This window comes from Schistocerca piceifrons, chromosome 3 (genome assembly GCF_021461385.2).
Source record: "Schistocerca piceifrons isolate TAMUIC-IGC-003096 chromosome 3, iqSchPice1.1, whole genome shotgun sequence".
Classification (NCBI taxonomy): Eukaryota; Metazoa; Arthropoda; class Insecta; order Orthoptera; family Acrididae; genus Schistocerca; species Schistocerca piceifrons.
This window is the reverse complement of record NC_060140.1, coordinates 125185296-125211576: the sequence shown is the minus strand read 5'-3', so window position 1 is coordinate 125211576 and position 26281 is coordinate 125185296. Positions and strand designations below refer to the sequence as shown.

Here is a 26281-nt window from a genome sequence, read left to right as displayed (position 1 = left end):
TTCAGACCCTCCTCTCAGCTCTGCATGGAAGGACCACTGTTGGTTCTGTCGATGATGCTGCAAATGGTGAGTTCCACCTTAATCTCGCAAGCAAGATTGACAGTGTTTACCATTTCCACTAGCTGACAAAAACCGGAGAGAATCCCCTCTGATCCAAAGCGACAAGTGTAATTGGCATTGAAATGAGCCACCACCTGCAATCGGCTGCACCCTGTACTCTTCGAGTACATATAGTGGAGATACTGAGTTGCAGACAGTCACAACAAAAAGACTACTAACAAGTAAACTTTTGGCCAAAAGGCCTTCTTTTGAATTAGACAACATGCACACACACACACACACACATTCACACATGACCCACTGTCTCTGACTGCCAAAGCTAGACCTGGTCTCTCTCTCTCTCTCTCTCTCTCTCTCTCTCTCTGTGTGTGTGTGTGTGTGTGTGTGTGTGTGTGTGTGTGTGTGTGTGAGATTCACAAGAAAGCCTTTTTGCCGAACCCTTTTTGTTGCCCCTGTCTATGACACAGTAACAGAGATAAGAGAATTTAAGTGGGCACCACTCTTTAAATTCTCCAAGTACAGTTTCATGAGTACAGTGTGTCTTTCAATTCCCAATTAAATTTCTTGATCATTTGTTGCAGTTTCGTGTAAGTTATAGTCATCTGTTATGATTCAAACAGTGCAACTTCCAAATATTGCACCTACCTGGTATATACTTCAAATACTGGTATCATATTCTAAAAAAAGATTATGCTATTGTCTTTTGCATGGTCTTCTTAACAGATCCACTGCAGTTTATCAGGTGCTTCACAACTGATGCAAGTATTAGATTCATATCTTGTACTACCGACCTCACATGTTATTGTATTTGGCATTGCTCTGTGTTATTACTATTAGGCATTTACCTATACTCTTGTAATTTGATACTATTGCTTTTTGTTTATCCATATTTTATCCATATTTAAAGAGAGCTCCCATTCACTACAGGTAATGGAAATGATGCACTTCATGCATTCTGCATTGCATTACTATCGTCCAGCTGTGATACTTTCCTAAAGACTACAGCTTCATCAGCAACAGATCATAGTTGATAACCTTATTGATGCTCCATTTTTGTGTATTGATGACATCAGTGATCCTATTGTATTTCTTCGAGACACACGTCTTTGATCAATGGAAGTATCTGAGAAGGATTTTATCTAGTTATGAGACACCAATGTGGTACAGTGTTTAAATTATTTTGGAGATCTAAATGGTGGAATCTGTCTTTTCACCCATGTCTGCTATTTGCAGGAATTTTTGCCATCGATCTTCTGACTTGTTTGTTGCAGCCCGCTGCAATTTCCTATCCTGTCCCAATCTCTTCATTTCAGACTAGCACTTACACCCAGTGGTCTCAATAGTTTGTTCCATGTATTTCTATCTCTTGTGTTTCTGTACATGTTTTACCTTCTGCAGCTCCCTCTAGTATAATGGGAGCTATTCCCTGATGACGTAACACGTCATATCATGATTTCCCTCCTTCTTGTCAGTATTCCCAACATACAGTATTCCCAACCCTTTAAATATTGTTTAGAACATTCCCATTTCATATTTTATCAGTTCACTTCATTTTCATCATTCTTCCTTAACAACACCCTTCAAATGTGTCAGTTCTCTTCTTTTCCACTCTTACCACAATCTTGACTGACATCTGTAGAATGCTGTGCTCCATACACACTTTCTCAGAATTTATTCCTCATATTAAGCCCAGTTTTTTTTTATTAGTAGACCTCTTTGGGTGAAGAGTGCTCTCTTTGCCTGTTCTAGTCTAGATCTACATCTACAAACATACTCTGCAAACCACTGAGAAATGTATGGCAGAGGGACTTCCCACTGTAATACGTGTAACAGTTTTTGTCTGGTTCCATTTGTGTAGGGAGCGTGTTTAATATAGCTGCTTAAATGCCTCTGTGCTCACTCTAAATTATTTGATTTTGTCTTTGTAGTTCCTATGGCAGTGGTACGTAGGGAACTTTGGTATATTCCTAGATTCGTTACTTAATCCTGTTTCTTAGAACTTTGAACGTAGGCTTTTGAGAGACAAGTTGGCCTTTAAACACCTGTCAGTTCGGATTATACAGTATATTTGTAATGCTCTTCCATGGGGTAAAAAAACTATCAGCATCTGTGCTGCTCCTCCCTGTATGTGTTCAGTGTCCCAGGGTAGTCCTATTTGGCATGGGTCCCACATACTTTAACAATATTCTGGGACACATCACATGAGAATCTCCTAAACAATCTTGTTTGTAGACTGATTGCATCTTATCAGCGTACTGTCAATTTACTGAGATCTGCCACTTGGTTTGGCTCGGACTGTAAACCTGTGTGGTCACTCCAGCTTTACCAAGGACTGTGAACCTACGTGATCACTCCAGTTTTACCTAAGACTGTGACCTTATGTGATCACTCCCACAAGTTGTTACACTCAGGTGATTGTATCAGTTGACTGATTCCAGCTGTTAGGAAGTAAAGAAATACTGCATCCAATTGATTACTTCATTCTATGGCTTTCAGAATGTCATCTAGTTAACATTCGAGTTTGGGTTTTGCGTGGCCAACGTTTTTGGAATCCATGCTGGTTGGCATGAAACATGTCATTCTGTCTAGGATAGCTCATTATGATTGAGTTCACAATATGTTCTAATTTTCAGTATGATACAGTCTGCAGCTGTGATGAAGTTTTTGAAAGATGCCTTCAGCTGCCATTCTCTTTATTTCATGTATGATTGTACAATTTTGGACTTAGGCCATTTTCAAATATCGAAAATGGAAGCATTATACATTGCATACATTAATGACACTTGTGATGTTGATGTGGAAAAAGTCATATCTGTAGATACACTAGGCGCATTATAACTTACTTTATGGATGATTTTTTTGTAGTAAATTATGTCATATATGTCATTGCTCCTATGAATCCATGTTATGCTCATAAAATAAATCCGAGATGTTTTATGCTATTTTAGGAGCATGTTACTTTCGAGCAGTTGTTGCAAAGGCCTTTATATATAAGGTCCATGTTTGAAAGGATGTAACACTAGGAAGATTATAACTGTTTTACAGAAATTTTTAATTAACCTGCATAAGCTTTTGTTCTCAATTTTAATTGTTCATCACTGGTGTAAATATGAATGTATGTAATTTCTTTAAAATAACTTGTAAATATTTGTTTGTTCTTTTATTGTGGGAGCATATCACTTTTGAATAGTTGGTACAAAGATCTTGTGTATAAAATCCATTCCAGTACTCTAATGTAACAATACGGAAAACTATGAGAGTCGAGTAAAAACTGCTTTATGGTTGCGTGATGTTTCGCAGTACAGTTATATTTATTAATGAGTGTAGCGATAATTGTACGTTCTGTGGTTCTGTAATGCTTTGCTGTAGAACTGGTAAAACACTGTGTAGGAATTTCCCATTTCACAGGTAGTTTTGCTCATTTAAAACTCTGTCTCACTGATCTTTTAAATGGATGTAAATTTCAATTTCTTCCATTTCATCCATGATTTTTCCTTTCTGTAACTTATGTAATATTTGGAGTGATCCATCTGCATTAGGTATTTTGTGGTTGGTGTCTTTTAAGTGTGCAGCAAATGTAGATGGATTATTTTCGCTTATTGTCGTGTTTTCTTTAAATCGTGTACTAACTTTTCTTCCCGTTTGTCCTAAATAAAATTTTGGGCCTTCTTCACAGTTAATTTTGTAAATTACTGATTGCAAAAATGGTTCTGATTTTGGTGAGATGTATCTCAATAATCATTGTAGATTGTTGGTATAATTTTGTGTTCTTGAAACATCGAGTGATTTTGTTGGAAATATACCTAGGTATGGCCATACAAGAACTTTATTTTTCTCTGGTTCTTTTTTGTCTCTGGTTAAAGTTATTTCATCTATGGAACTGGCATGTGTTTGATTGGTTTTCTTTTTGAATAATGTGTCTACTAAGTTTTTAGGATAACCATTACTTTTCGCTGCATTTCAGAGAAGAACTAGTTCTTTCTCAATTTTTTTTCTTTTTTCAGTGGTAAGTTGTTTAGTCTATGTAACATAGAATGAAAATAGGTGAGCTTGTGTGCTCTCTGGTGGCATGACTGATTGTGGATAATTATGTCTGTTGTTGTTGATTTACGAAAAATATTGAATATGTGTTAAGATTTTTCGTTTGAAATTTTTAATTCCAAACAGTTTATGCTCTTTTTTTCTCTTCGAATAGTGAAATTAATTTTTGAATGGAAACTGTTGAATTGTGAATGCACGACATTACTCTCATCTATTGTACCATCGAATAAGATTAAAATCTCATTGACGTATCTATAGTAATAAAGGACTTTTTTGGCTGTTTGAGTGAACTTCTTAAAAAAAATTTCGTCTTAAGTGTTTACGAAAATATCAGTTAATGTACTTGCTAGGCATGAGCACACTGCTAACCCATCTTTTTAGAGATAAATTTTGTTCTGAAATGAGAAATAATTATAGGAAGTGATTAATTGTAGAAGTTCTATTATTTCACAAATTTTTACTTGAGTGATTTTCTTATGTTTGAGAAAGTTGTTTTTAATTATATCTGTTGTTTCAAATAAAGTGCTCCCACAGTAAAAGAACAAATATTTACAAGTTATTTTAAAGAAATTACATACAGTCATATTTACACCAATGATGAATGATAATTAAATATAATTGAGAACAAAAGCATATGCAGGCTAATTAACAAATTTGTGTAAAATAGTTATAATCTTCCTGGTGTTAAGTACGTTAAAACATAGGCGTTACATATGAGCTTTGCAACAACTGCTTGAGAGTAATTTGCTCCTAAAATAGTGTAAAACATCTTGAATTTATTTTATGAGCATAACATGAAGTCATAGGAACAATGGCATACATGGCATAATTTACTACTAAAAAATCATCTGTAAAGTAAGTTACAATGCACCTAGTATAGCTACAGATATGACTTGTTCCTACATCAAAATCCAAGTGTCACTAATATATCCAATGTATAATGCTTTCCTTTTAGATACTTGAGAATGGCCTAAGGTTGAAACTGTGCAATCTTACAAGAAATGAAGAGAGTGGCAGCTGACAACAGATGGACGTCAGTGTGATGGCTTATATCATGTAACTGGATAGAAAAATAATGTACGCACCAAGTGGCGGCAGGAGTACAAACACATATAAAGGTCAAGGAAATGTGATTGTTTGGTAGTATTGTGGGTCACTTCTGTTACACTTTTTGTAGTTGGATGTGACCTGTGCTTTCTTCTGGCTATGTTTATGTTTGTTTGAGGGATCTATGGTATATACTGTATTTACAAGAATCTAATGTGCTATGGAATGTAATGCACATACCAATTTTAAAAATTAAATTAATAAAAAAACGGAATTTTGGCACATCGCTGGTAGGGTGTTTTTGTGTTGTTGAAATTTATTTTACAATGGTAACTTTATTTCAAACAATAGCTGTGAAAAGTTTCTTTATACTAACATCCATGGGTTGTAATACAGGAATAATAACAAGGCCATTGGGTAGGCTGTGGATCTTCTTTTTTACGTCGTCAATGAGGTGACCACAAAATGCATCAAGACAGATCATTTATGGTTGCTTGGAAAGCCCACCAGGACAGAGTTCCCACACGTTTTGGAGCCAGTCAGGCATCAAAGTTCCAGCCATCCATTCCTTCTCTTGATTCCGAACAATGATGTCATCCGGGAACAGCTTTCAATTTTTTGGTGTCTTGGGGCTTGTTTTTTGCTTGAAGATTAAAAAAGGGGGAAGTTTGTTTACATATGCTGTGATTGCCAGCATTACTGCTACACACTGTTTTTCACATCCAGATGTTTTGATGGTAACTTCTTTTGTACCCTTTCATCAGTCATGTAATTACATGGCATATCAAACCAAATTACAGTCTCATCAATGTTGCCTGTTTGGCTCATCAAAAATTCTTCCCTTTCTGAAGTGTGATAACGTACCGCTGAAATTCTTGAAGTTTCTTCTCAAAATCCTGTAGAAGCTTTTGGCATATTGTTGTACGGCATCACAGAGACAAGCCCGCTCATTTCATAAAGCTATCAACCTATCCCCGGCTAGCCTTAAACTCTTGCTTCATTATATTAAGAGCTGCAGCCACCTCTTTTGCTTTTTTTTATTATGGTGTCAGTGGTCACAGGTTGCCCATTCTTCCTCCTTTCTCGGACGAATTCCAAAATATTTACTTCAACATCAGGATGTCTTCCTTTCCAAGGTCCAGTAAATTTCTTTCTAGGAGCGGTAGTTGCAAATAATCCCAATTTCTGTTTCTTCCATAAGTGAACATTACTCTCGGCTACATTGAACTCTCTTCCTGCCCTTTTGTTACCATGTTTTTCAGCATAAAGAATTGGCTAATGTTTGAAAGTAGCTCCATACGATATTCTTCTCTGCTTGCTAGTTCTGCGTGGTTTGCAGGAGAGCTTCTGTAAAGTTTGGAAGGTAGGAGACAAGGTACTGGCAGAAGTAAAGCTGTGAGGACGGGGCGTGAGTCGTGCTTGGGTAGCTCAGTTGGTAGAGCACTTGCCCGTGAAAGGCAAAGGTCCCAAGTTCGAGTCTCGGTCCGGCACAAAGTTTTAATCTGCCAGGAAGTTTCATATCAGCGCACACTCCGCTGTAGAGTGAAAATTTCATTCTAGATGCATTAACATTGCTTCCACTTTTCTGTTACCGCTGTTGTCCTGCGAATCAGTCTCCATTAAGTCTTTCTGTTTATTTAACAACTTAACCCCTACAGTTTTGTCCTCAGTCACACTGTCTTGCTCGTTAAGTCCACTCATTGTGTATCACTTCATACAAAACAGCATTTGCTATGAAATTACCTTGTTTTTTAATCACTCGTCTGTTGCTTGCTGCTGCTGTTGCTGCAGTTGTCATCTCGATTTTTCGTCTGCTGTGAGTTGTAATTCTATTGGCTAGGCGTTGTGTTTATCTCGATCAACTGTGTCCACCTTCATGCTACTTGGCTGTTCCTGTACTCAATGGCTGCTTCCATAGAACCTGCACGCTGATTGGCTGCTGTCCTACTGTGGCCTGACACCCATGTGCTGATTGGCTGTTGCACTGCTGCACTGTAAACCACTGTTGAGTTCACTGTTCAAAATTCGTGAGTCCTATTTTATTGTGGTTATGTACAATATTCCTCATGTCGAGGCACCATATGTGCCGGTTTGTCTCCTTTATTTCTTTGTTTGTTGTCCTCAGTGTCGACGTATTGGCTGAAAAAATAGGGGGTGGAAGTGCAGTACTGTCTACTGTAAATGATGTAGCTGACAGATGCACATTTACATTTCATAGTACTTTAATTTCACTGTTCACAACTCCCCAATAATATACAGTTATATGGTCAGTGCACTATTGTTTAACTTTCGATAAGCCTCATTAATAGTTTACAGGCAAACTTCCACATACTGCAACAATAGTTTACTATTGAACATCTATGAGCAGTAAAAACCTAATCATAAAGTTCACAGTTCGTGAAGAATAGAAAGGTACATATGGAGCATATACTGTTATTGTTTTAACACATGACCTGATTGTGTTACACTTATTTCACGGATGCATTGTTGTTGATATAACCAAAACAGGTTCCTCGTCTGTAGTTCGGCCATGGACTGACTGTCTTGTGACCAATAAATTAACTGAATATGTCAAAAAATTTGTTCCTTTAACAGATTCTTCTACTACAAGTTAGGCCAAATTATTTGTTTAAATGATGAAATTAACAGATATCATTATGCAAACAATACTTTTGACAAAACTGTTAATTACTTTGGAATTAATTAAGGGCTGGCTTTGCTAACATGTTTTCAAATAGAGCCAAATAAATATTTAAAGAATGCTATTGTTTTATCTCCCAAATGTTTATAATTAGTACAGAATTTATATTTGTTTATAAGTCAACAACAGAATTTAAGTTACGAAACAATAACTGATTTCACCCTATAACAAAAGATACTAGCTAGGAACAGTCAAAAAAATTAGAAAATCAATTACATACATAAAACTAAGCACAAGATTAGATCTGGTGTTATGTTCTTTAAAACTGAGGGCCAACCTTTCTCTATTATTAAAATGCAGATTATACTTGCATATGTTAATGGTAATTAGTTAAGAACAAAATGAATTTTAAGGAGACAGATGGCAAACAAGAGGGGAAGTAAAATTATCCCAGCTTGCTTCGTCCCAATTAGAAGTATGAAATCAAACTGAACTTTTATTGTCACTCAAAAATACTTTCTCTTCACATTGGCAATACCAATGATACACGTTTTTTGCCACAGATGGAACAATCCTTGGACACCGACAAAAAGTACGCTAGATCCCAGTCATTGCTCACCTTGTTCAACTGCAGCACGCAAAAATATCTTCAGTTGAATGGACACCATAATGTTTTAGATTGAGATTATGAACACAATCAGTGCATATATTAGCATCTAGTGGCATTTCTCTGAAACTCCAGGCCATATCATTCTATCAAGGCACACTTCCTTCCTAGCATACCCGCTATATCATAATTTAGAACATTTTATAATCAGATTATAGAGCAATACTGTACCAAAACACAGCAAAAGACTGTAAGATTTTGTGATTATGTTGTGACTTGTTCCTTTTTGGTAAAATATTTATATTGATAAATACAAATGATTCAAATCAGGTAGCTTATTTTTATTCACACTGTATTCTAGTATGTTATGTCATACCACTGATTGCAAATCTGACATGAAGACTTTCATGTGAGATTGTGTTACCATAGTGGCCAGTATTTAAGTGTTGTTAGTTTTAATAGTGATTGATAACAAATGCATCATGTCCACTCTTTACAAAGTAATGGTAATTTGGTGTTGCTTTTTATTTCATTTTCTGGCAGTAGAGTAATTATGCCATGTGGTGTACAAATTGCTCGGTCTTAACTCTTGAGAACTTTGTTGTAAATGCAAGTAATCTTAAGATAAGAAAATTTTTTTTTTTTTTTTTAATTTTGTTTCATCATAAAACTGTGTCACTTTGAGGAAAATGCCACAATTGATTGGATGACTTATTGTCAAAATATCTTGTCCTTTTTATTTCTATAAAGGTTCATGGACTTATGAAGTTATCTCAAGTAAAACCAAGTGTAGAAATTCTGCAGAGCTTAGGCCTCTCTGAAAAACTTGCTGATGCAGATTACCCATTCACACTGGAGGGCCTTGTATCGTCATGCTCTCATGGGGAAGGCAGATCAGCTCCTGACAGACAGTTTTATTATGTGAACTCTAGGCCATGTGAGCCAGCACAGGTAAGATGTGTGGTTTCTTGCTTTTTAGTAGCATTAAATATCATTAACAATAAATATCTTAAGATATATACTATTGTATTCTAAGTACAGTTGTATCCTTCATGTATAGTAGCAACTGGCATCAGAAAGTCTGCCTTGTGTTTGAAATTGGAATACTGATCCCTCTTCCCCCCCTCTTCCCCCATCCCTCCCCCCTCCTCTTCCCCCATCCCTCCCCCCTCCTTTTCCTCCATCCCTCCCCCCTCCTCTTCCCCCATCCCTCCCCCCTCCTCTTCCTCCATCCCTCACCCCTCCTCTTCCTCCTCCTCCTCCTCCTCCTCCTCATTTGTCTTCATGTTTGTTTGTTTGTTTTTTTCATTCAGCCATGTTTAGTGCCTGTGAGAGATTGGAGATATTTCTTAGAAGCAAGTTTGCAGTGTGTTTCATGATTTTAGACATTGGATCCATACAGCCAACAGTATACCAAACTGTTTGTGATATATTGAAGGTGACTATGACCATACTGTCTTGCTGACAGTGCAGTCTTGAGAGATAGAGCAGTAGTGCCTTTGTATGTGAATGGAGGAAGGAATCAGACTTTGCCTTATTGAGGGAGCACATGAAGTCATCTTGGGAAAAAACGAAAACACTAATTTAAGTGGCTGGAAAGGGGTTTTCAACTATTTGATGTGCATACAAGGTGTGATTGGAAAGTTTTAAGAAAGAATCCGCTACTGCTTGCTGGTTTGGTGGACAGGTACACAGGGTGGGGAGCGAGTCATTGCCTTGTCCCTGAACGCCCTCTGACAGGAAACTGTTTCCTTTATTCAGTTCGTTCTGGCAGTTGGTTGAGTGTGGGTCTGGTAGGGGTTGTTGCTGGATTCTGTCTGTGTGAAAATGGACGTAAAAATGCAACAACGAGTTTGTGTGAAATTTTGTTTTAAAACTGGGAATCAGCTTCTGAGACTTACGATCTATTAAAAACAGCTTTTGGAGTTAATTGTATGAGCCAGTCAAATGTTTTTGTCTGGTTCAACAGATTTAAAAATGGCCATTTGAAGATGAACTACAGTCCGATCATCCTTCCACCTCCAAAATGAATGAAAATGTTGTGAAAGTTTGTGACTTAGTGCACTCTGATCACAGACTTACAATTACAAAGATTGCTGATGAACTCAATTTAAGTTTCTATGCAGTGCACTCAATTTTAACTGAAGATCTGAATATGCATCTAGTGTCCGCAAAATTCATTCCAAAAGTGTTGTCAAATGACCAGAGACAATACTGACTTGAAGTGTGCCAATAACTGATTAATCATACTAAAAATGACCCACATTTGTGAAATAGGGTAATTACAGGTGACGAATCATGGGTATATGGACATGATCCTGAAACCAAAGTGCAGTCTTCGCAGTGGAAGATTCCAGTTTCACCACTACCGAAAAAAGCACGGCAAAGTTGGTCGAAGGTGAAGACAATATTGGTGATTTTTTTTTTTTTTTTTTTTGTCAATTCTACCGGTATTGTGCATCATGAATTTACCCCTGGAGGACACACAATTAACCAGGAATACTACAAATGTGTCCTTGAGCGTTTGCACTGAAAGGTGCTGAAGAAAAGGCCTGCATTGTGGAAAGACAGGAGTTGGGTGCTATTCCATGACAATGCTCTGACTCATTGTGCCTTTTCCATCGTTGAATTTTTGACCAAATTCAAAATTCCTGTGCTTCCACGACTACCATATTTCCCTGATTTGGCCCCTGTGGACTTCTATCTGTTTCATAAACTGAAATTTTCACTGAAAGGGAAGCGATTAGACTTGATTGAAGACATCCAGGCAAATACGGAGAGCATCCTTAACATACTTCAGGAAAAAAAAATTCCAGGAATGTTTCCAAAAGTGGAAACACTGTTGGAGTTGGTGTGTTCAGTCAGAAGGGGACTATTTTGAAGGAGATGCATCACAGTAGCATGTAAGTACCACCATTGTACAATTACAAGCTCATTCTTAAAACTTTCCAATCACATCTTGTAAGTTAGAAACACAGGATCTTATAATGAAAAAATGGTTGAAAACAGAGGCCTTGTTGGCTGAAAGCTTGTATTGTGACAGTTTTTTGTTGTGCCTATCTGTGATACAGCATCTCCGCTATGTGGTGAGTAGCAACTTTCCTTGTCATAATATTGTTGAAAGTTATTACTAGATTGAGGATTTCTTGGCAGGAAGAGAGAGCACATTTGTAGGGGTATGAAATGGAATGACCATATAAAATGGAGATGACAAGGCTTTCCCTTCCTAAAACTTGTATCTTTGAAAAATATTGTACACTTAAAGCTACATATTGATAATTTAAAAAAAAAAATATTTCAGACCATCACCATCACACAAACAAAAGTGTCTGTTTTTATGTGAAGAGTAACTAAAACCTTTATCAGACACTTTTAAACCATTGGAATATAATAAAATTCTATCACAGTCAAATGTCATAAACAAGTAACTAGTGTCACAGTGCCAGTCTGGAATGGAAAATGTGATGTGACAGAATTCTTCCAGTATCAACCAGTTTGACTGCTTTGTCACACCATCAAGGTCTTTGAGCAGGTTATAGGCACCAGGCTCCACACAAGTTAGCCTGGGTTTATCAAAGGAACTGGAGCCACAGATGCCATTCAAGCCTCTCGGTTACTTATTGAGAAACACCTCTGAAGAACAAGGATATTCATATGTCATTCGTAGATCTGGAAAGGCCTTCGACTGTGTCCCACATGCATTATGATTTCACAATGTTACTGAAGCCTACGTCCAATGGGTACAACTGCTGTATCAAAATGTCTCCAGCAATATCCGATGTGCAGTGGGAACATCATCTCCTTTTAATATTAGTGTCATAGTACATCAAGATACAGCACTGTCATCTCAGCTGTTTATCCTCTTGTGTGGACACTGTGGTATACGACCTGTAGTCAACCTACCCTTGGTCACTCTTATATGATGATGTTTTACTGGCAAACAAACACTGTGAAGACCTCCAGGAACAGACGCAGTAATGGAATTGACTTTGTAAATTTGCCCTCTGACTGAATATCAAGTATACAGACTGAAACCAATGGGACCATCAGAATTGGTGTAGAAGATCTGAAGGAATTGGAGCAATTCAACTATCTTGTCTCACTTATAATCAGTGATGGTGAAAGTCTACTGGATATCTGTTAATACAGTCTCGATGAAATGGCAGCAGGTGACGGGTGTCCTTTGTGATCGCTGTATACCTTTAAGCATTCAGTCAAAGGTTTATAGGTCTGTAATATTCCCAGTCGCATTTTATGGCTTGGACTGTTAGTCAATGACAACGAAGCATGAGCAGGCTCTTCACGTGATGGAAATTCATATACTCCAATGGTCCCTTGTGATTAGCCGATATGACCATGCAATAAACGTCGACATTTGATGGCGACTTGGAGTTGTACCAGTCTCAGACTAACTATGAGAAAGCAGGTTATGATGATACAGACATGTCATGCGCAGATTCAATGGCAAGAACAGCTATGAACCTGGTATAAATGGCTGACAACCTCATGGCAGGCCCAAGACATGATGAATGGATCGTATCAAGAAGGATATGGAATTCATCAGTGTCACCCGTGGAGAAGCCTTGACAGATCCAAATGGAGGCACATGTGTCAACAAGCAGACAGTGCTAGTGCGGGATAAGCTAAGGAGGAGGAGAAGGAGAAATAACTTGTTTTTCCCTTTACATTTGAGAAATTTCTACTTTATCGTTCCTCCATCATTTCAGAGTGTAGAGAACTGTGCTGTTAGTTCCACAAGTTTTGACAATAAATATCTTTAAACGTATGATTTAGTGTCAACACTAACTGGGCACGCTGGAGTTCTGAACTGGGCAGATATGTGATGTTAGTGACTCACTGTACATAGTGACCTAGTGCTATCAGCTGAAGAATCTTTCTGCATTAAAAATGGGTAAAGCATCCCTGTGAGTTTTAATGCTCTACTTTTCCATTAGGATAATATTGGTAGTATTAATTCAAAACACTTCCTGTTGATATGATTCATTTATACGAATGTGTAGTTGTCTGTAAACAAAGTGAAACAGGACAGAACTAGAAACCTGATGTTTTATATGAAAAAATATTAATTTTATTTGGCTATATATATATCATTTGCTATATCAACAACTTGGTTCTCAGGTGTGCATGTTTTTATTACGTCAAGGGTAAAAAATATAAAAAAGTAATCAACCCATAGGATGCTTTGAAATCTACAGTGGTTTACTCCTATGATCCTGCTATCTTCTTTAGACTTGTTAACCCAGCATACTCAGCCAGCTGTGAGGGCATGGACAAATACAGAGTCTGACAGAAATATTTCCTCCACCCTGATGAGGAATAAAATTTAAAAAAAAAAAACTGCACACTTGACTTCTTTAACAACAGTAAAGTAATTTGAGGAAAATGTCATTCACTGTTGTGCAAGTAATACATTTAAAGACATGTTTGTATAAATATCTTTAAATGTGTGATTGTGTGTTGCCAACACTAATTGGGTATGCTGGAGTTCTGAATTGGCCAATATGTGTGGTGGAAGAGATGTGATGACTTGAGGTGATTCTGTATTGATTAATGGAGTGTAGATGTTTCTGGATGGGGAGTGTAACCACCGTGATATGGACTATGCCATTTACATCACACGGAGCAGGGAAGTGTATCATAGGTGCTGATCACTGTTACACAGAATAACAAGTGAACCAGCCAGCTGGCAGGTTGTTATTTTTAGAATGGTGCTCTTGTTTATAATATATTGACTTTTCATCTCGCTTAAAGTATATCACAGAAGCCCACAATATAGTCACATGACAAATTTTACTGAAAAAATTCGTGGCTGTGGAGCACAATTTATGTGGGATGCTTACAGAATAGATAGCATAAAATTTGATTATTGATTGTGGGACATTTGCAGCAGGGTGTTTGACAAACAGAAAGTATGAAATTATTTTCTATACCAAGAATTCTAGTTAAGTAAGGGAAACAGAGATTCATTAATTAATTCATACATCATTTTTGATAAATTGTATTGCTAAGGGGAGCTTTCAGGAAGAAGGATGAGACAAGTTATACATTAACAGGCTAGAGCTGCCACTGCTATTTCTGTAAAGTACACTAATAAATAATTAGTTCTTGCACTTTGTACTTCTAAGCAGCTGCTTTTGTCAACTTCTGCCTACACTTACTGTCAATGGATAATACAACTTCGAGAAATTCCACCTTATGGTAGTATTATCCCTAAAAGAATTAACTATGCTCAAGCCTGTAACAAAGTAACTGTTTATCGAAAGGAAGGTACAACATTTAGTCAAAGAATAAGCACAACATCATTGCAAAACACAGCGCCTCTGGCAGCTGGTGCTGTGAAAACATTTGACAGCACAATGTAGATACTCACTCGCAACACCACACAACACTGCACTATACTGAGAAGCAGTGGTCTTGGCTGCTACAGTGATGTTTTACCACAGATTTATTTGGAATGTCTTTTGTACTTGAATCAGATAGTTTAGATGATGTATGTTATGAAACATAAATCACCATTCAAAAATTCACAGTTCTGCAGCTAGGCATTTATATCACTTTGCTGTATTCAGAAAATGCTATCAGCTGTCTAGGTATGGAAAAGTAAAAAAGCTATTTAATTTAATCAAATACTAACAAAGAGATAGAGGGGCTGGCCAGTACTTACCTCAGTTCAGTACAGCCAATAGATACACAAAACAGAAGAGAAAATTTACGTATCCTAGTTTTCAGAACTTTGTTCCTTCGTCAGGGAGGAGATCGGGGAAAATGGGGAAGAAGGGAAAGTGGATTCAGTTACTCACAACCCAGGTTATGAAGCAACAGGGGAAAGGTAAACAGGGAAGGTAGCAAAGATGGAGGCATGGGTGTCAGAGGGAAGCCAAAGATATTCTACTGTAAGTACTGTGCCAGCTTCAGACCAAAGAGGATGCGTACAGAAGTAAAGAAGTATATAGTATAAAGATGAACACAACTATGTAGGATGAAAAGATGCGTGAATGGCTAAAGAGGAAAGGGAAAGAGGAGAAGACTGAAGAGTAAATGGGAGTGAGGTTGGTTAACGTAGGTTCAGTCCAGGGGGATGGCGGGATGAAAGGATGTGTTGGAGTGTAAGTTTCCATCTCCGCAGTTTCGAGGGACTGGTGTTGGGTGGGAGAAGCTAAATGGCACGTACAGTGTAGCAGGTTCCTAGGTCCCTAGAATTATGCTGGAGGGCATGCTGTGCTACTGGGTATTGGACATCTCCCCTAGGCGGACAGTTCGTCTGTGAGCGTTCATGCACTCAGCCAGTTTAGTTGTCGTCATCCCAATGTAAAAAGGCTGTGCAGTGCAGGCATGTCAGCTGATAAATGACTGTTTCACATGTGACCCTGCCTTGAATTGTGTATGTTTTACCAGTAGCGGGGCTGGAGTAGGTGGTTGTGGGAGGATGCATGGTGCAGGTTTTGCAGCAGGGTCGGTTACAGGGGTAGGACCCGCTGGGTAGAGAAGGTGGTCTGGGAATATTGTAGGGTTTGACAAGGATGTTACGGAGGTTAGGGGGGCGACGAAAGGCAACTTTGGGTGGTGTGGGGAGGATATTGTCAAGGGATGATCTCATTTCAGGGCTTGACTTGAGAAAGTCATATCCCTGGCGGAGTAATTTGTTGATGTGTTCGAGGCCAGGATAATACTGGGTGACAAAGGGGATGCTTCTGTGTGGTCTGGGGGTAGGAACATTGTTGTTGGATGGGGAGGAATGTATTTCTCGGGAGATCTGTTTGTGGACAAGGTCTGCAGGATAGTTGTGGGAGAGGTAAGCACTGGTCAGGTTATTGGTGTAATTGTTGAGAGATTCGTCACTGGAGCAGATACGTTTGCCATGAATACCTAGGCTGTAGGGACAGCACTGTTCATGATCCAAACAATTGATTATCTGTTGTGTTGACCTTTATTTTTATTTTTTATTTTTTTCTGCAGCCATCCCCACAGACAAAAATCTAAGGTGTAATGTCCGGAGACCTTGGTGGCCAGAAACATGACCACTTCAGCTTCTGGGGAATGTTAGAGCTAGATGATGTGTCACCTGATGACTAGATTGTGTAGGAGCCCTGAAATGCTGGAACATATCCATCCTTATAGCTAAAGGAACCTCTCCAACAATTCTGGAACCTCATTTTCAATAAAATCTAGATAACAGAACTGTATAAGACAGTGGGGTAACACAACAGGCCCAGTCACCTGATTGTCTATCATAACACACCACACATTTACAGAGAAGCTTTTTTGGAAATTTGTCTCCACATTGGGATTATGGTTTTTGTTGGGCCTTTGATGTGATTTATAAATGTGATTGATACTATTGCTAGTGAAAGTAACTTCATCAGTCAACAGTATTAATGGAATTACTTGCCAATGTGTAATTTGTGTAATTTGACAGTGAAAAAATTTCAGTAGTCTACCTTCTCAAAGATGCTGAATCCACTGTAAATTATGTGGATTGAGGTTCTGCATACTTAATGCACACCATATTCTTCTGTGTGGAGCACTGGTACATGTAGAAATTCAATATGTGCCTGTTGAAGGCCTATATTGTATCAACAGAATAATGTTTTCGGCTTTTTCCATGCTTTGTGTGTTTGCATGATCAGATGAGGGATAACTGTTGGGCACTGCACCAATCTCACACACAAGTAAATACTCTTAAATCTGATGCTCTGGGTTAGGAAATCATCTACTGTATTCTCTTCAGTCAGCAGCAGCATTTCCATTACAAAACTTCTACACATATGCCACATGAGCGTACTCAGCATTTGTAAATAATTGTGGCATGATTAAGCAAATTGGTAGAATCGATTAACAGATCACAACCACATTTAAAAAATTCAGCTACGCAAACTCACACACAACTTCAACTTCAAACAAAAATGACAGTTGATAAAGAAACCCACAGCAACTGAAGTACCAGCATATGAAATGAAAACTTATCTCTGTAACTGTTAAAAAATAGATATGTGTTATAAGAAATGTTTTATTCAAATTAGTCTATACTACTCTCTTTTAAAATATGTACTATTTCTCCTGAAACAATTGTAAAAGCAAAAATCATAGCTAAGTTGCGAGTGCATAACTCACTTACATTCTTGGTTCTATGGAACATGATTAATGAATGGATAGAATATTGTCTCATTTATCTGACAATGAGCAGAACTTGTTAACTATCTCTTAGTGTATCTCCCATAAAGGATTCTCCACAGAGAAAGCAGTAGAAGACATCAGAAAAGAAATCATGACTTGAGTTGAACAAAAACAACTATCCCATTAGCGTATTCTGTTACCTTACCAAGGTCTTTGATTTTATGAGCCACAGAATTCTCCTTGGGAAACTAAAGGGCTATGCTATAAATGGCATGTTTGTGCGTTGATGGACTCTATGATGACAAAATGTCTTACAGGGATGACCTCGGATTGAAGGAACATAATGAGGGGTCCCACATTGATCGGTACCTATTCTATTTAAATGATCTTCCAATGATTTTAGGATAGTTCAAAAGCTGTAATGTTACTGATGGCAAAAGCATACTAATCTTCAATCCAAATTCAGCCGAGTGAGGTGGCGCAGTGGTTAGCACACTGGACTCGCATTTGGGAGGACGATGGTTCAAACCCACATCCAGACATCGTGATTTAGGTTTTCCATGATTTCCCTAAATCGCTTCAGGCAAATGCTGGGATGGTTTCTTTGAAAGGGTAGAGCCGACTTCCTTCACCCATCCAATGGGACTGATGACTTCACTGTTTAGTCCCCTCTGCCAAATCAGCCGACCAGTCCAAATTCAAGCCTTCCAGGCACAGCTCAGATAATAGCTGAAGTGACCTATGACAATTTCACAGCAAATAGTATATTTCTTAATCTTACCAATACTTATGCAGTTTCAAAAAAGCAAGAAAGACTTGCTACCGCCAGAAGTAGACATTAATGGTGAATGAAACACAATGTAAAATGCCTTGGGCCCAAGTGCGCAGTACATTAAGATAGTTGGTACACAAAATTCACTCAAGTTTATTTCAGCATGTTTTGCCCTTAGAAGTAGGTCTCAAGGTGTTGGTCTACAGACAAGAAGGTTTGCTTGGTTTGTATATCTGCCGTATTGAATAGTCTTCTGGAACGATGTACATAAAATGAATAAAGTATTTACTTGGACAAAGTAAGTAGGGGAAATACTTGTCAAGTAGATAACTAATCATCATACAGAGTTCTCTTTAACAACGAGAATAATCAATTTCTGAATATATAATTTAATTGAATAGATAAATAATCTACTCGCTAAGTGAGGGTAGGAAAACACATGTATAAAGGTATTTAAATTTGCAAGCTTCTTGAGCCATTGGCCCCTCCTTGTGACTGAAGTGTTGAAGGAGAAGGAAGAGGAGTTAAGGAAAAGGGCTGGAGTGGTTTAGGAAATGAGGAGAGTTGGGAAAGTCGCCCAGAACCCCAGGGCAGGGAGACTTACTGGACACAATGGGAATGACAGACCGATTATTGGGAACTGCTTGGAATGGGATTTTCTCAGAACTCCGCAGGAGGGAACTGGCGTTACAACATGTCCTCGTTTCTCGCAACCCATTTCACCCTACATTAATTTCTTTGGTCTCAGCATTTCTTCACAGTAACTATTCCTTTCTTCATTCACTTTTGGTTTTCTATATCTTTCATTTTCTGACCTGCATATTGCCCCTGCCCCCACCCTCTAATCTCTACTATGTACAATGCACTTGTCTTTCTGCTCTTATTGACTCATGCACAATGTTTGGGCAGTAATCCCTGTCTTGCATATTACCCTATCTTCTACCTTTAAGCTCTCAGGTTTTCAAATCTCATCCAGTGCAGCCCCCAGCTGTCAGTCTTTCCTCCTTGCCCCATCCAATAAGTTTCCCCATAACCGGGATTCTGGACAGATTTCCCAAATTCTCCTTATTTCCTAAACTTCACTAGTCCTTTTCCTTTTCCTCTTTTCCTTCTCCTTCAACCCTTATTTATCCAGTTACATTATCGAGTTCTCTGTAAGGATCTCAGAATTCTCACAGTCGTTTCTCAACACATTTACACCTTAGTAATCTTTGCTGCTGATAACATAAATCAATTTTAATTGAACTCTGACTTTCAAAATCACGTTATAAAATGAAAACACTTTTATTGAGCAGGTTTTGCCTCCTTGTCTAGGATTTGGAGTGGAGTTATGTAAGATAGAGTTGTCATAAAACTTAAGGTTGATTTGAACACTACATTGTTTTTCTAGGCATGGTACTATTGAAGGGTGTTGTAACTGCAACCAGGACAGTCGCAGGGTAGCAATGATGGAAAGTGCGGCGGGACCTGCAGAGTGGCCCGCGAACAACAACACAATGGAAGAGGATTGACACAACCAACGAAGGCCTGAACGAATACAACAAGACCAAACAACAGAGTCACAAGGAAACAAACATGTCCACTCGTACACGAACCAGGAAGTAAGCAGTCCAGTACAAAGCGAGGTGTAAACTGACGTAAGCGAGATTAGACTGACTGGCTGAGCGAGAGGCCGGCACTTAAGTACGCTATCAGGGGCGCCACTATTGGCCACTGGGACCACGTGTTCAACTGTGGCACCCTCACACTAAAAGCGGGCCAGGAGGCGCGCGCCATCACAGCTTAAGGTGCGATGGTGCAGAGACCTCTATCGGTCTTCGACGTCCATGACGCCTGGCGCGGATTCAAATTCTGCGGCGCACGGTACCAGAGAGGGGGCAACTGTATCCTAGCTTTCCTCTGACCTTTGAATAGACTTACCCAGCCAGTTATAGGGGGACTTACAATTTAACATGGGCTCTGAACTGCATTGCAACTCAGAAATATGAAGTCAACATAGCCTTTCAGTAATTTGGTTGAAATAACATTCTAGGCAGAAAAGTTACTGCCTTTCAGTGGCCTAATTATTTTTGTGATCTCTGCAAGAGAGTTATTAAAACTAATGACTGCCTGATTATCTAATGAATTTCAATATAAACCTAAGAGATGTGGTTGTAGATGAGAAACTTATTTCTATTCTATGCATACTCTTGTAAGATTACTCACTGAATTAGTCAACAATAATTTGGGTCTACCTCAATCTCATTGCAACTACTATCTGAGAGTTGCAGGTCATTTGCTTTATTGAGTATTCATTTCATTTCAAATAATACTCCTACCTGCCTGCATTAAATCTCTCTCTTACTGGCACAAGATATTTTGATTCTAGATGTTTGCCACCCTTTGTCTCAGATTACACTGCTTTTATCCCTGACTCTTTGTGAAGAAAAACTGTAACCACAGTGTTGTACAGTATTATGAGCTCATATCTATTTTATGAAAGACAGTTAGTAATCTCTGTTGTGCTGCCCACCTGTTCTTGATTAGAATGCTGCTGTGAGGAGCAAATCAGACCTGGGAATTAATAAATCTAAAGGTCTCATTTAGTACTGTCAGAGATAAATTCAGTCTTGAAATCACAACGTAAAATGACTTCCCGGGAATTTCTGCTAAATTACTTTTAATTGCGTGCTGAACTTTAAAACTCTTTCTGTTGGTGGACTGTATATAGCCAGAGCTGCTATCTCGTATGTTCTAGACCTACTGAAACACAGTACTTGAAAAACTGTTTAATCCAGTGTATGTGTTGACCTACAGACTTTATTCCACTTTCCATGTATATAGCCACTCACAAACATCCTCTGGGAGGGATGACAAGAACACATTGCCCTCACCATGCTGAAAAATCTTAACAACCTTAGTCCATGTGATACTAAAATACTCCTGGTAATTTCTTGTATCAGTGACGACTTTGAAACACATTGTTGACATTTGAAATTTGGGGGCTGGTTGACTATGAGCCAAACAACAGTGAAAATTAAAATGGAGCTTCATCTGCTAAGAGATTGTGTTTCTGTGGATTGTGATTTATTCGTCTCATAACATACATAATCAAAGTCATTTGATTCAGGTACAGAAAACATCAAAAAAATTGTAGTAAAACTTCACCAGAAGTGCAGAATTGCTGATGTCAATAACAGTATCATAACAATAAACAATTTTGTTGTATATGCAGTGTGTCCTAGGAGGAATGGTCAATATTCAGAAATATGACAACAAGAATCATTTGAAGCAAAAAGGTGTGATAAACACGGGCTCTAAGATGCATACCTTAAGACCTATGAGCACTTCTTAATCTTTGGTACTGTCAAACAAATCTCTTCTTCTGCAAGCTTTTTATTTTCCATATTCTGGAAGATGGTAGTATGGACCAAAAGAAGAAAACTATGTCCGCTAAATGTGGGCTCCAGAGTACATGCCTTAAAAGTTATGAGCATTTTTTCATCTTCACTACTGTGAAACAAATCTCCTTTACTTAACAAGTACTCATAGCTCTCAAGGTATGCATTATAGATCCCATGTTCGCTAGACTTTTTTGCTTTGAATCATGGTTCCTGTCACATTCCTGCATGTTGATCAAACATCATGGGACACCTTGTATTAAAAAGCTAGATGTTGCTAATTATTATTTCATCCTCCATGAATTATTCTACAGCGGAGTAGCATTTCTCACACATAATTTGCTGTGGCCTTATTTTTAGGGTATCTGGCTTTATATTAAGTATATTTTCATGTATTACTTTGTAATGTGTTTTCATCCCCATATGCTGTATAATCTGTTCATATAATTTAAAGTGATGTGTGGAAAGCATAAAATTCTCTTTGTTTCTCATGTTTTGTGAGGATTTTTGCAGTGTTCGGTTTCAACCTGTTTAACTGGAACCAGTTTTCTAGGGCATCGAGTGTGCTCACAATAGATATCAAAATTTAATTATTTATATTTTTGAGTAAGTCATTTACTTGGAATAGAAACATGATTGCCCCTAAAATGAAGCACTGAGGTAAACCTTGAGATGATGTACTCCAAGATAATTCACTGAGTTTGAAGTTACAGCTACACTTTGTTTTTTGTTCTGCACATGTAGTATAAGTCATTGCAAAGCATTGCCCTTAATTCCATATATATCTGATTTGTAGATAAACAAGTCATGTTTACTGCATCAAAGTCTTTTGTAAGATCTCGGAAGATACTTGTAAATTTAAGCGTATGACCTAATACTTTGCCTATCAAAAACATTCATTGCTTCTGTTGTGTTATTTCTTGTCATAATCTAAATTGGTTACTTACAGTAATATTTTTACAGTAAAATTTTGAGACTGTTTATAGGTACTTTAAATGGAATTGGAAGGAAGATAATAGGTGATAGTTCTCCATATCTTCCCTCGACCTTTTCTACAACAGATGTCTGACTTCTGTAAACTTCAGCATATCAGGAAAGCATCCCTGTTCAAAAGATTGGCTGAAGTGTTAGTGGGGTTGCCATTATGTGATAACTGCTTTAATGACTTCAGTAGATATCCCATCCCATCTGGCTGAATTTTTGTTTTTTAATATTGTTATAACATTTTCCACATCCTGTATCAAATGTGTGAAATATTCAGCTACTTGGTGAAATCTAAAGGGATCCTATATTGAAATATCTTGGAACACAGTTGATGGAAAAGGCAGTACAGACATGTTTCCAACGTCTCGGCCATAGACTGCTGATATTTGTTGAATGTTTGTCAGGTTAATGAATGCTTTTTATTTTTGGTAAATAGGAAGTAAATGTTCCTTTTCTGTCTTGCCTGAACTAAAAAAAGGAACATGAAGAAAAGGCAGACAAGAACTGATTTGTATTCTTTCAAGTGTTATCAGGAATAATCATGATACCATGTTTATGGCATCTTAAAACAGCACTAGTACATGAGAAATTTTGTACTTTCAGGTGATGAAAGTAGTGAATGATGTTTATCATGTGTTCAACAAAAAGCAGTACCCATTTGTTTTTATGAATATAAAAATGGAGAAAGATAATGTTGATGTGAATCTAACTCCTGACAAGAGGCAAGTTTTGCTGAACCAAGAAAAACTTCTATTGGCATCTATAAAGGTAACGTAAGACCCACCAAATCTGTTACTACTGTAGGCATTTTTTTTTAATGTGTAGCGGAACCGTGTAGTTAATTGTGATATTTGTAGTACTGTGTAAATACATTTAAAATAGATGATGAAATCCGATTTATTTTTTAAATTATATCTCCCAAAAAATGGGTGTTATGAACCATAATGAAACTTTATCAATAGCCTCTCAATCTTAGTGGCCAGACACAGTGGTTGTGTGTGTGTGTGTGTGTGTGTGTGTGTGTGTGTGTGTGTGTGTGTGTGTGTGTAGAGAGAGAGAGAGAGAGAGAGAGTTGTGCTTGTGCGCTTTTCATAGCATTGTTATTATTTCAGGGTGGATTTTTCACTGGAAATTGTAATTGCCCTCTTAGTCAAAACTTTCTGATACATATGATTCACATTCAACTATACCTAGGACAAAATTTGTCCTGATCCCTGCTTGATCCATCGTTATTCCCATAGAATTGCTTTCGTCAGTTATTCCGGAAAAATCTTGCATTCAGCATGGCATAACCATTTTTGCTCTAGTGTTTCTACTATACTCTTGATTTAACAACTGCTGAATCACAAGCACTTAATTTGCTCAATGTTAATAACTTTACCATTATGCTTTACATTTTTTCACTGAGGATGGATGGAAGAGAGTTTGTACTATCTGTTTTTTTATTGAAATAGGCAAATGTTCTCAGCTGAAGAAGTTTGCTGTTTGAGAACTGGCAGGCATAATACTTTGTGCAGCAGTAGACACAACATTGTGGGAGCTGACAATAATAATAAATAATGTCATGTGACGAGGGCCTCCCGTCGGGTAGACCATTCGTCTGGTGCAGGTCTTTCGATTTGATGCCACTTCGGCGACTTGCACATCGATGGGGATGAAATGGTGATGATTAGGACAACACAACACCCAGTCACTGAGCTGAGACAATCTCCGACCCAGCCAGGAATTGAACCCGGGCCCTAAGGATTGACAGTCCGTTGCACTGATCTCTCAGCTAATGGGGGCGGACGGAGCTGACAATGCCAAAGATATATTGCTGGCAGAAGCAGTGCCCCATCCTGCCCACTAGCTGTCAAATTCCAACTAATTTAAACAGGCCTATAGTTAGATGTTCCATGAACCATATTCACAGTAGATGTTATGATGTGGAAACTTATCAGTGGAGAAAAATATTTCCTAGACAATTAAAAACCACATACATTGATATGGCTACATGCTGGCTGTTTACAGGTTTGTAATTGACCTCATATTTATATTCTAGAACGCCTTATTGATATATAAGGTCTTGCTAAGGGGGAACAAATGCTATCAACTTTTTAAAAAAACTTCTGCTGTCTCTCAGTCTTTTTATTTTCCTGGTCAGATTGTCAAAGAGTTTTGTAGTTGCATGTTTCCACTCTTTTTCTGTGTCAACGTTAGATTCACCAGAGGGAAGTGCTTTACATTCTAGTAGTGTATTTGGGAATAATTCTACTACTGTTAGTCAGCAATGCATTGTTACTGAAAAATTATTTCAGTTAATAAATGTGCTATGGAGGTGATTGCTTAAACAGATCCTACCTCAAACATAATTTTGATTAATTTCTTTTCTGCAACAAATACTTCTTGTCTAAGTGAGGAGCTACTCATCAATATTATACCATAGGACATCAGGGAACGAAGTTATGCCAAATATGTTAACTTACTCATTTCTATATCCCCAAAGTTGGCAATTATTGCTGTGGTAAAAGTAGCTGAACCTAAATGTTTTGCAGATTTAGTATATGGCTTTTACAGTTTAATTTTTCATCAGCAAGTATCCTCAAAAACCTAGAACTTTGTATGCTGTTTCATTATTTTCTGTTAGTACACTATATTAATAGGAGATGGGAGTGTTTCTGACAGCCAAAACTGGACGAGCTGTGGTTTTTTCAAAGGTAGCCTATTTATACAAAACCCGTTAATAGCTTTAACAAATACATAATTTGCTATTTTTAATGTTGATGCTGTTTTTGTCATCTTGGGCATTAATAACTGCTTCAGCTGTATTTAGTCCTTTATTACTGGATCGCTGCCATTTTCATGGCACTAAAAGTCACATCTTCAGGTGAACACATGATTAAAACATTAGAGTGGGAAAGCTCGGAATCTTTTTACCCAACATTTGTTGTCCGGCAAACAAAACACCACTAAAAGACAGTATGTCATAGATTTAAAACTGCCAGATTCCAATATAATGGATGGATTCAAAACAGATCATACCATAATGATCCATTGGTAAGTGGAAAAGAAATGAAAATTATTAAGACCTAATTTTGGGCCAGGATGAAAAAACCAAGAAGCGATTGCTGCATGCTGGATGGATGCACGACCTAGAGAAAATCACCAAGGAAATAGCAGCAGCACAGCAAGCCTGGTAATGAACAATATTTTGTCACTCATGGTAGGCTGCATTGTCCTAAATGGTGCGCCATTTGCCGCCAGTGCAACAAAATGGGCCACATTGCTCCTGTTTGTAATGCAAAATTCCAACAGCCCATTGCAGACACTTTCATGGATGTCAGTTGTATATTGGCAATCTCCATTGCACTTAATAAGCTTTTAGTTGATGTCAAGGTTTGTCAGAAGGTTTTGCACATGCAAGTCGACTCAACTCCCAAATGTACATGGACTTGGGTTCTCCCTCTTTAGTGCCAGTGTGATGTACATTAGTCACCTACAATAAACAAAGCATTCCAATTTCAGGTAGTTTCTCAGCCCTAGACACATGTAAGTCTGTAGTTCATCCACTGTCTTTTCTGGTGGTGAACAATGCATACACCTAAAATTTATTTGGTTTGTACACCTTTAACCTT

The 26281-nt window shown here is 37.9% G+C and overlaps 1 protein-coding gene across 3 annotated transcripts in view; it reads left to right on the top strand.

The window, feature by feature from the left end:
• The window catches only part of LOC124787963 (mismatch repair endonuclease PMS2), a 157728-nt gene that overhangs the window by 46840 nt on the left and 84607 nt on the right, over window positions 1-26281 (top strand). For all 3 annotated transcript variants that reach the window (XR_007016039.1, XM_047254969.1, XM_047254970.1), the window contains exons 6-7: window positions 9147-9347; window positions 23271-23435. Coding sequence is in view for 2 of the 3 variants with exons in the window: in XM_047254969.1 (XP_047110925.1) it covers window positions 9147-9347; window positions 23271-23435 (366 nt within the window). In the remaining variant the exon portion in view is untranslated. The remainder of the gene's footprint in view (window positions 1-9146; window positions 9348-23270; window positions 23436-26281) is intronic.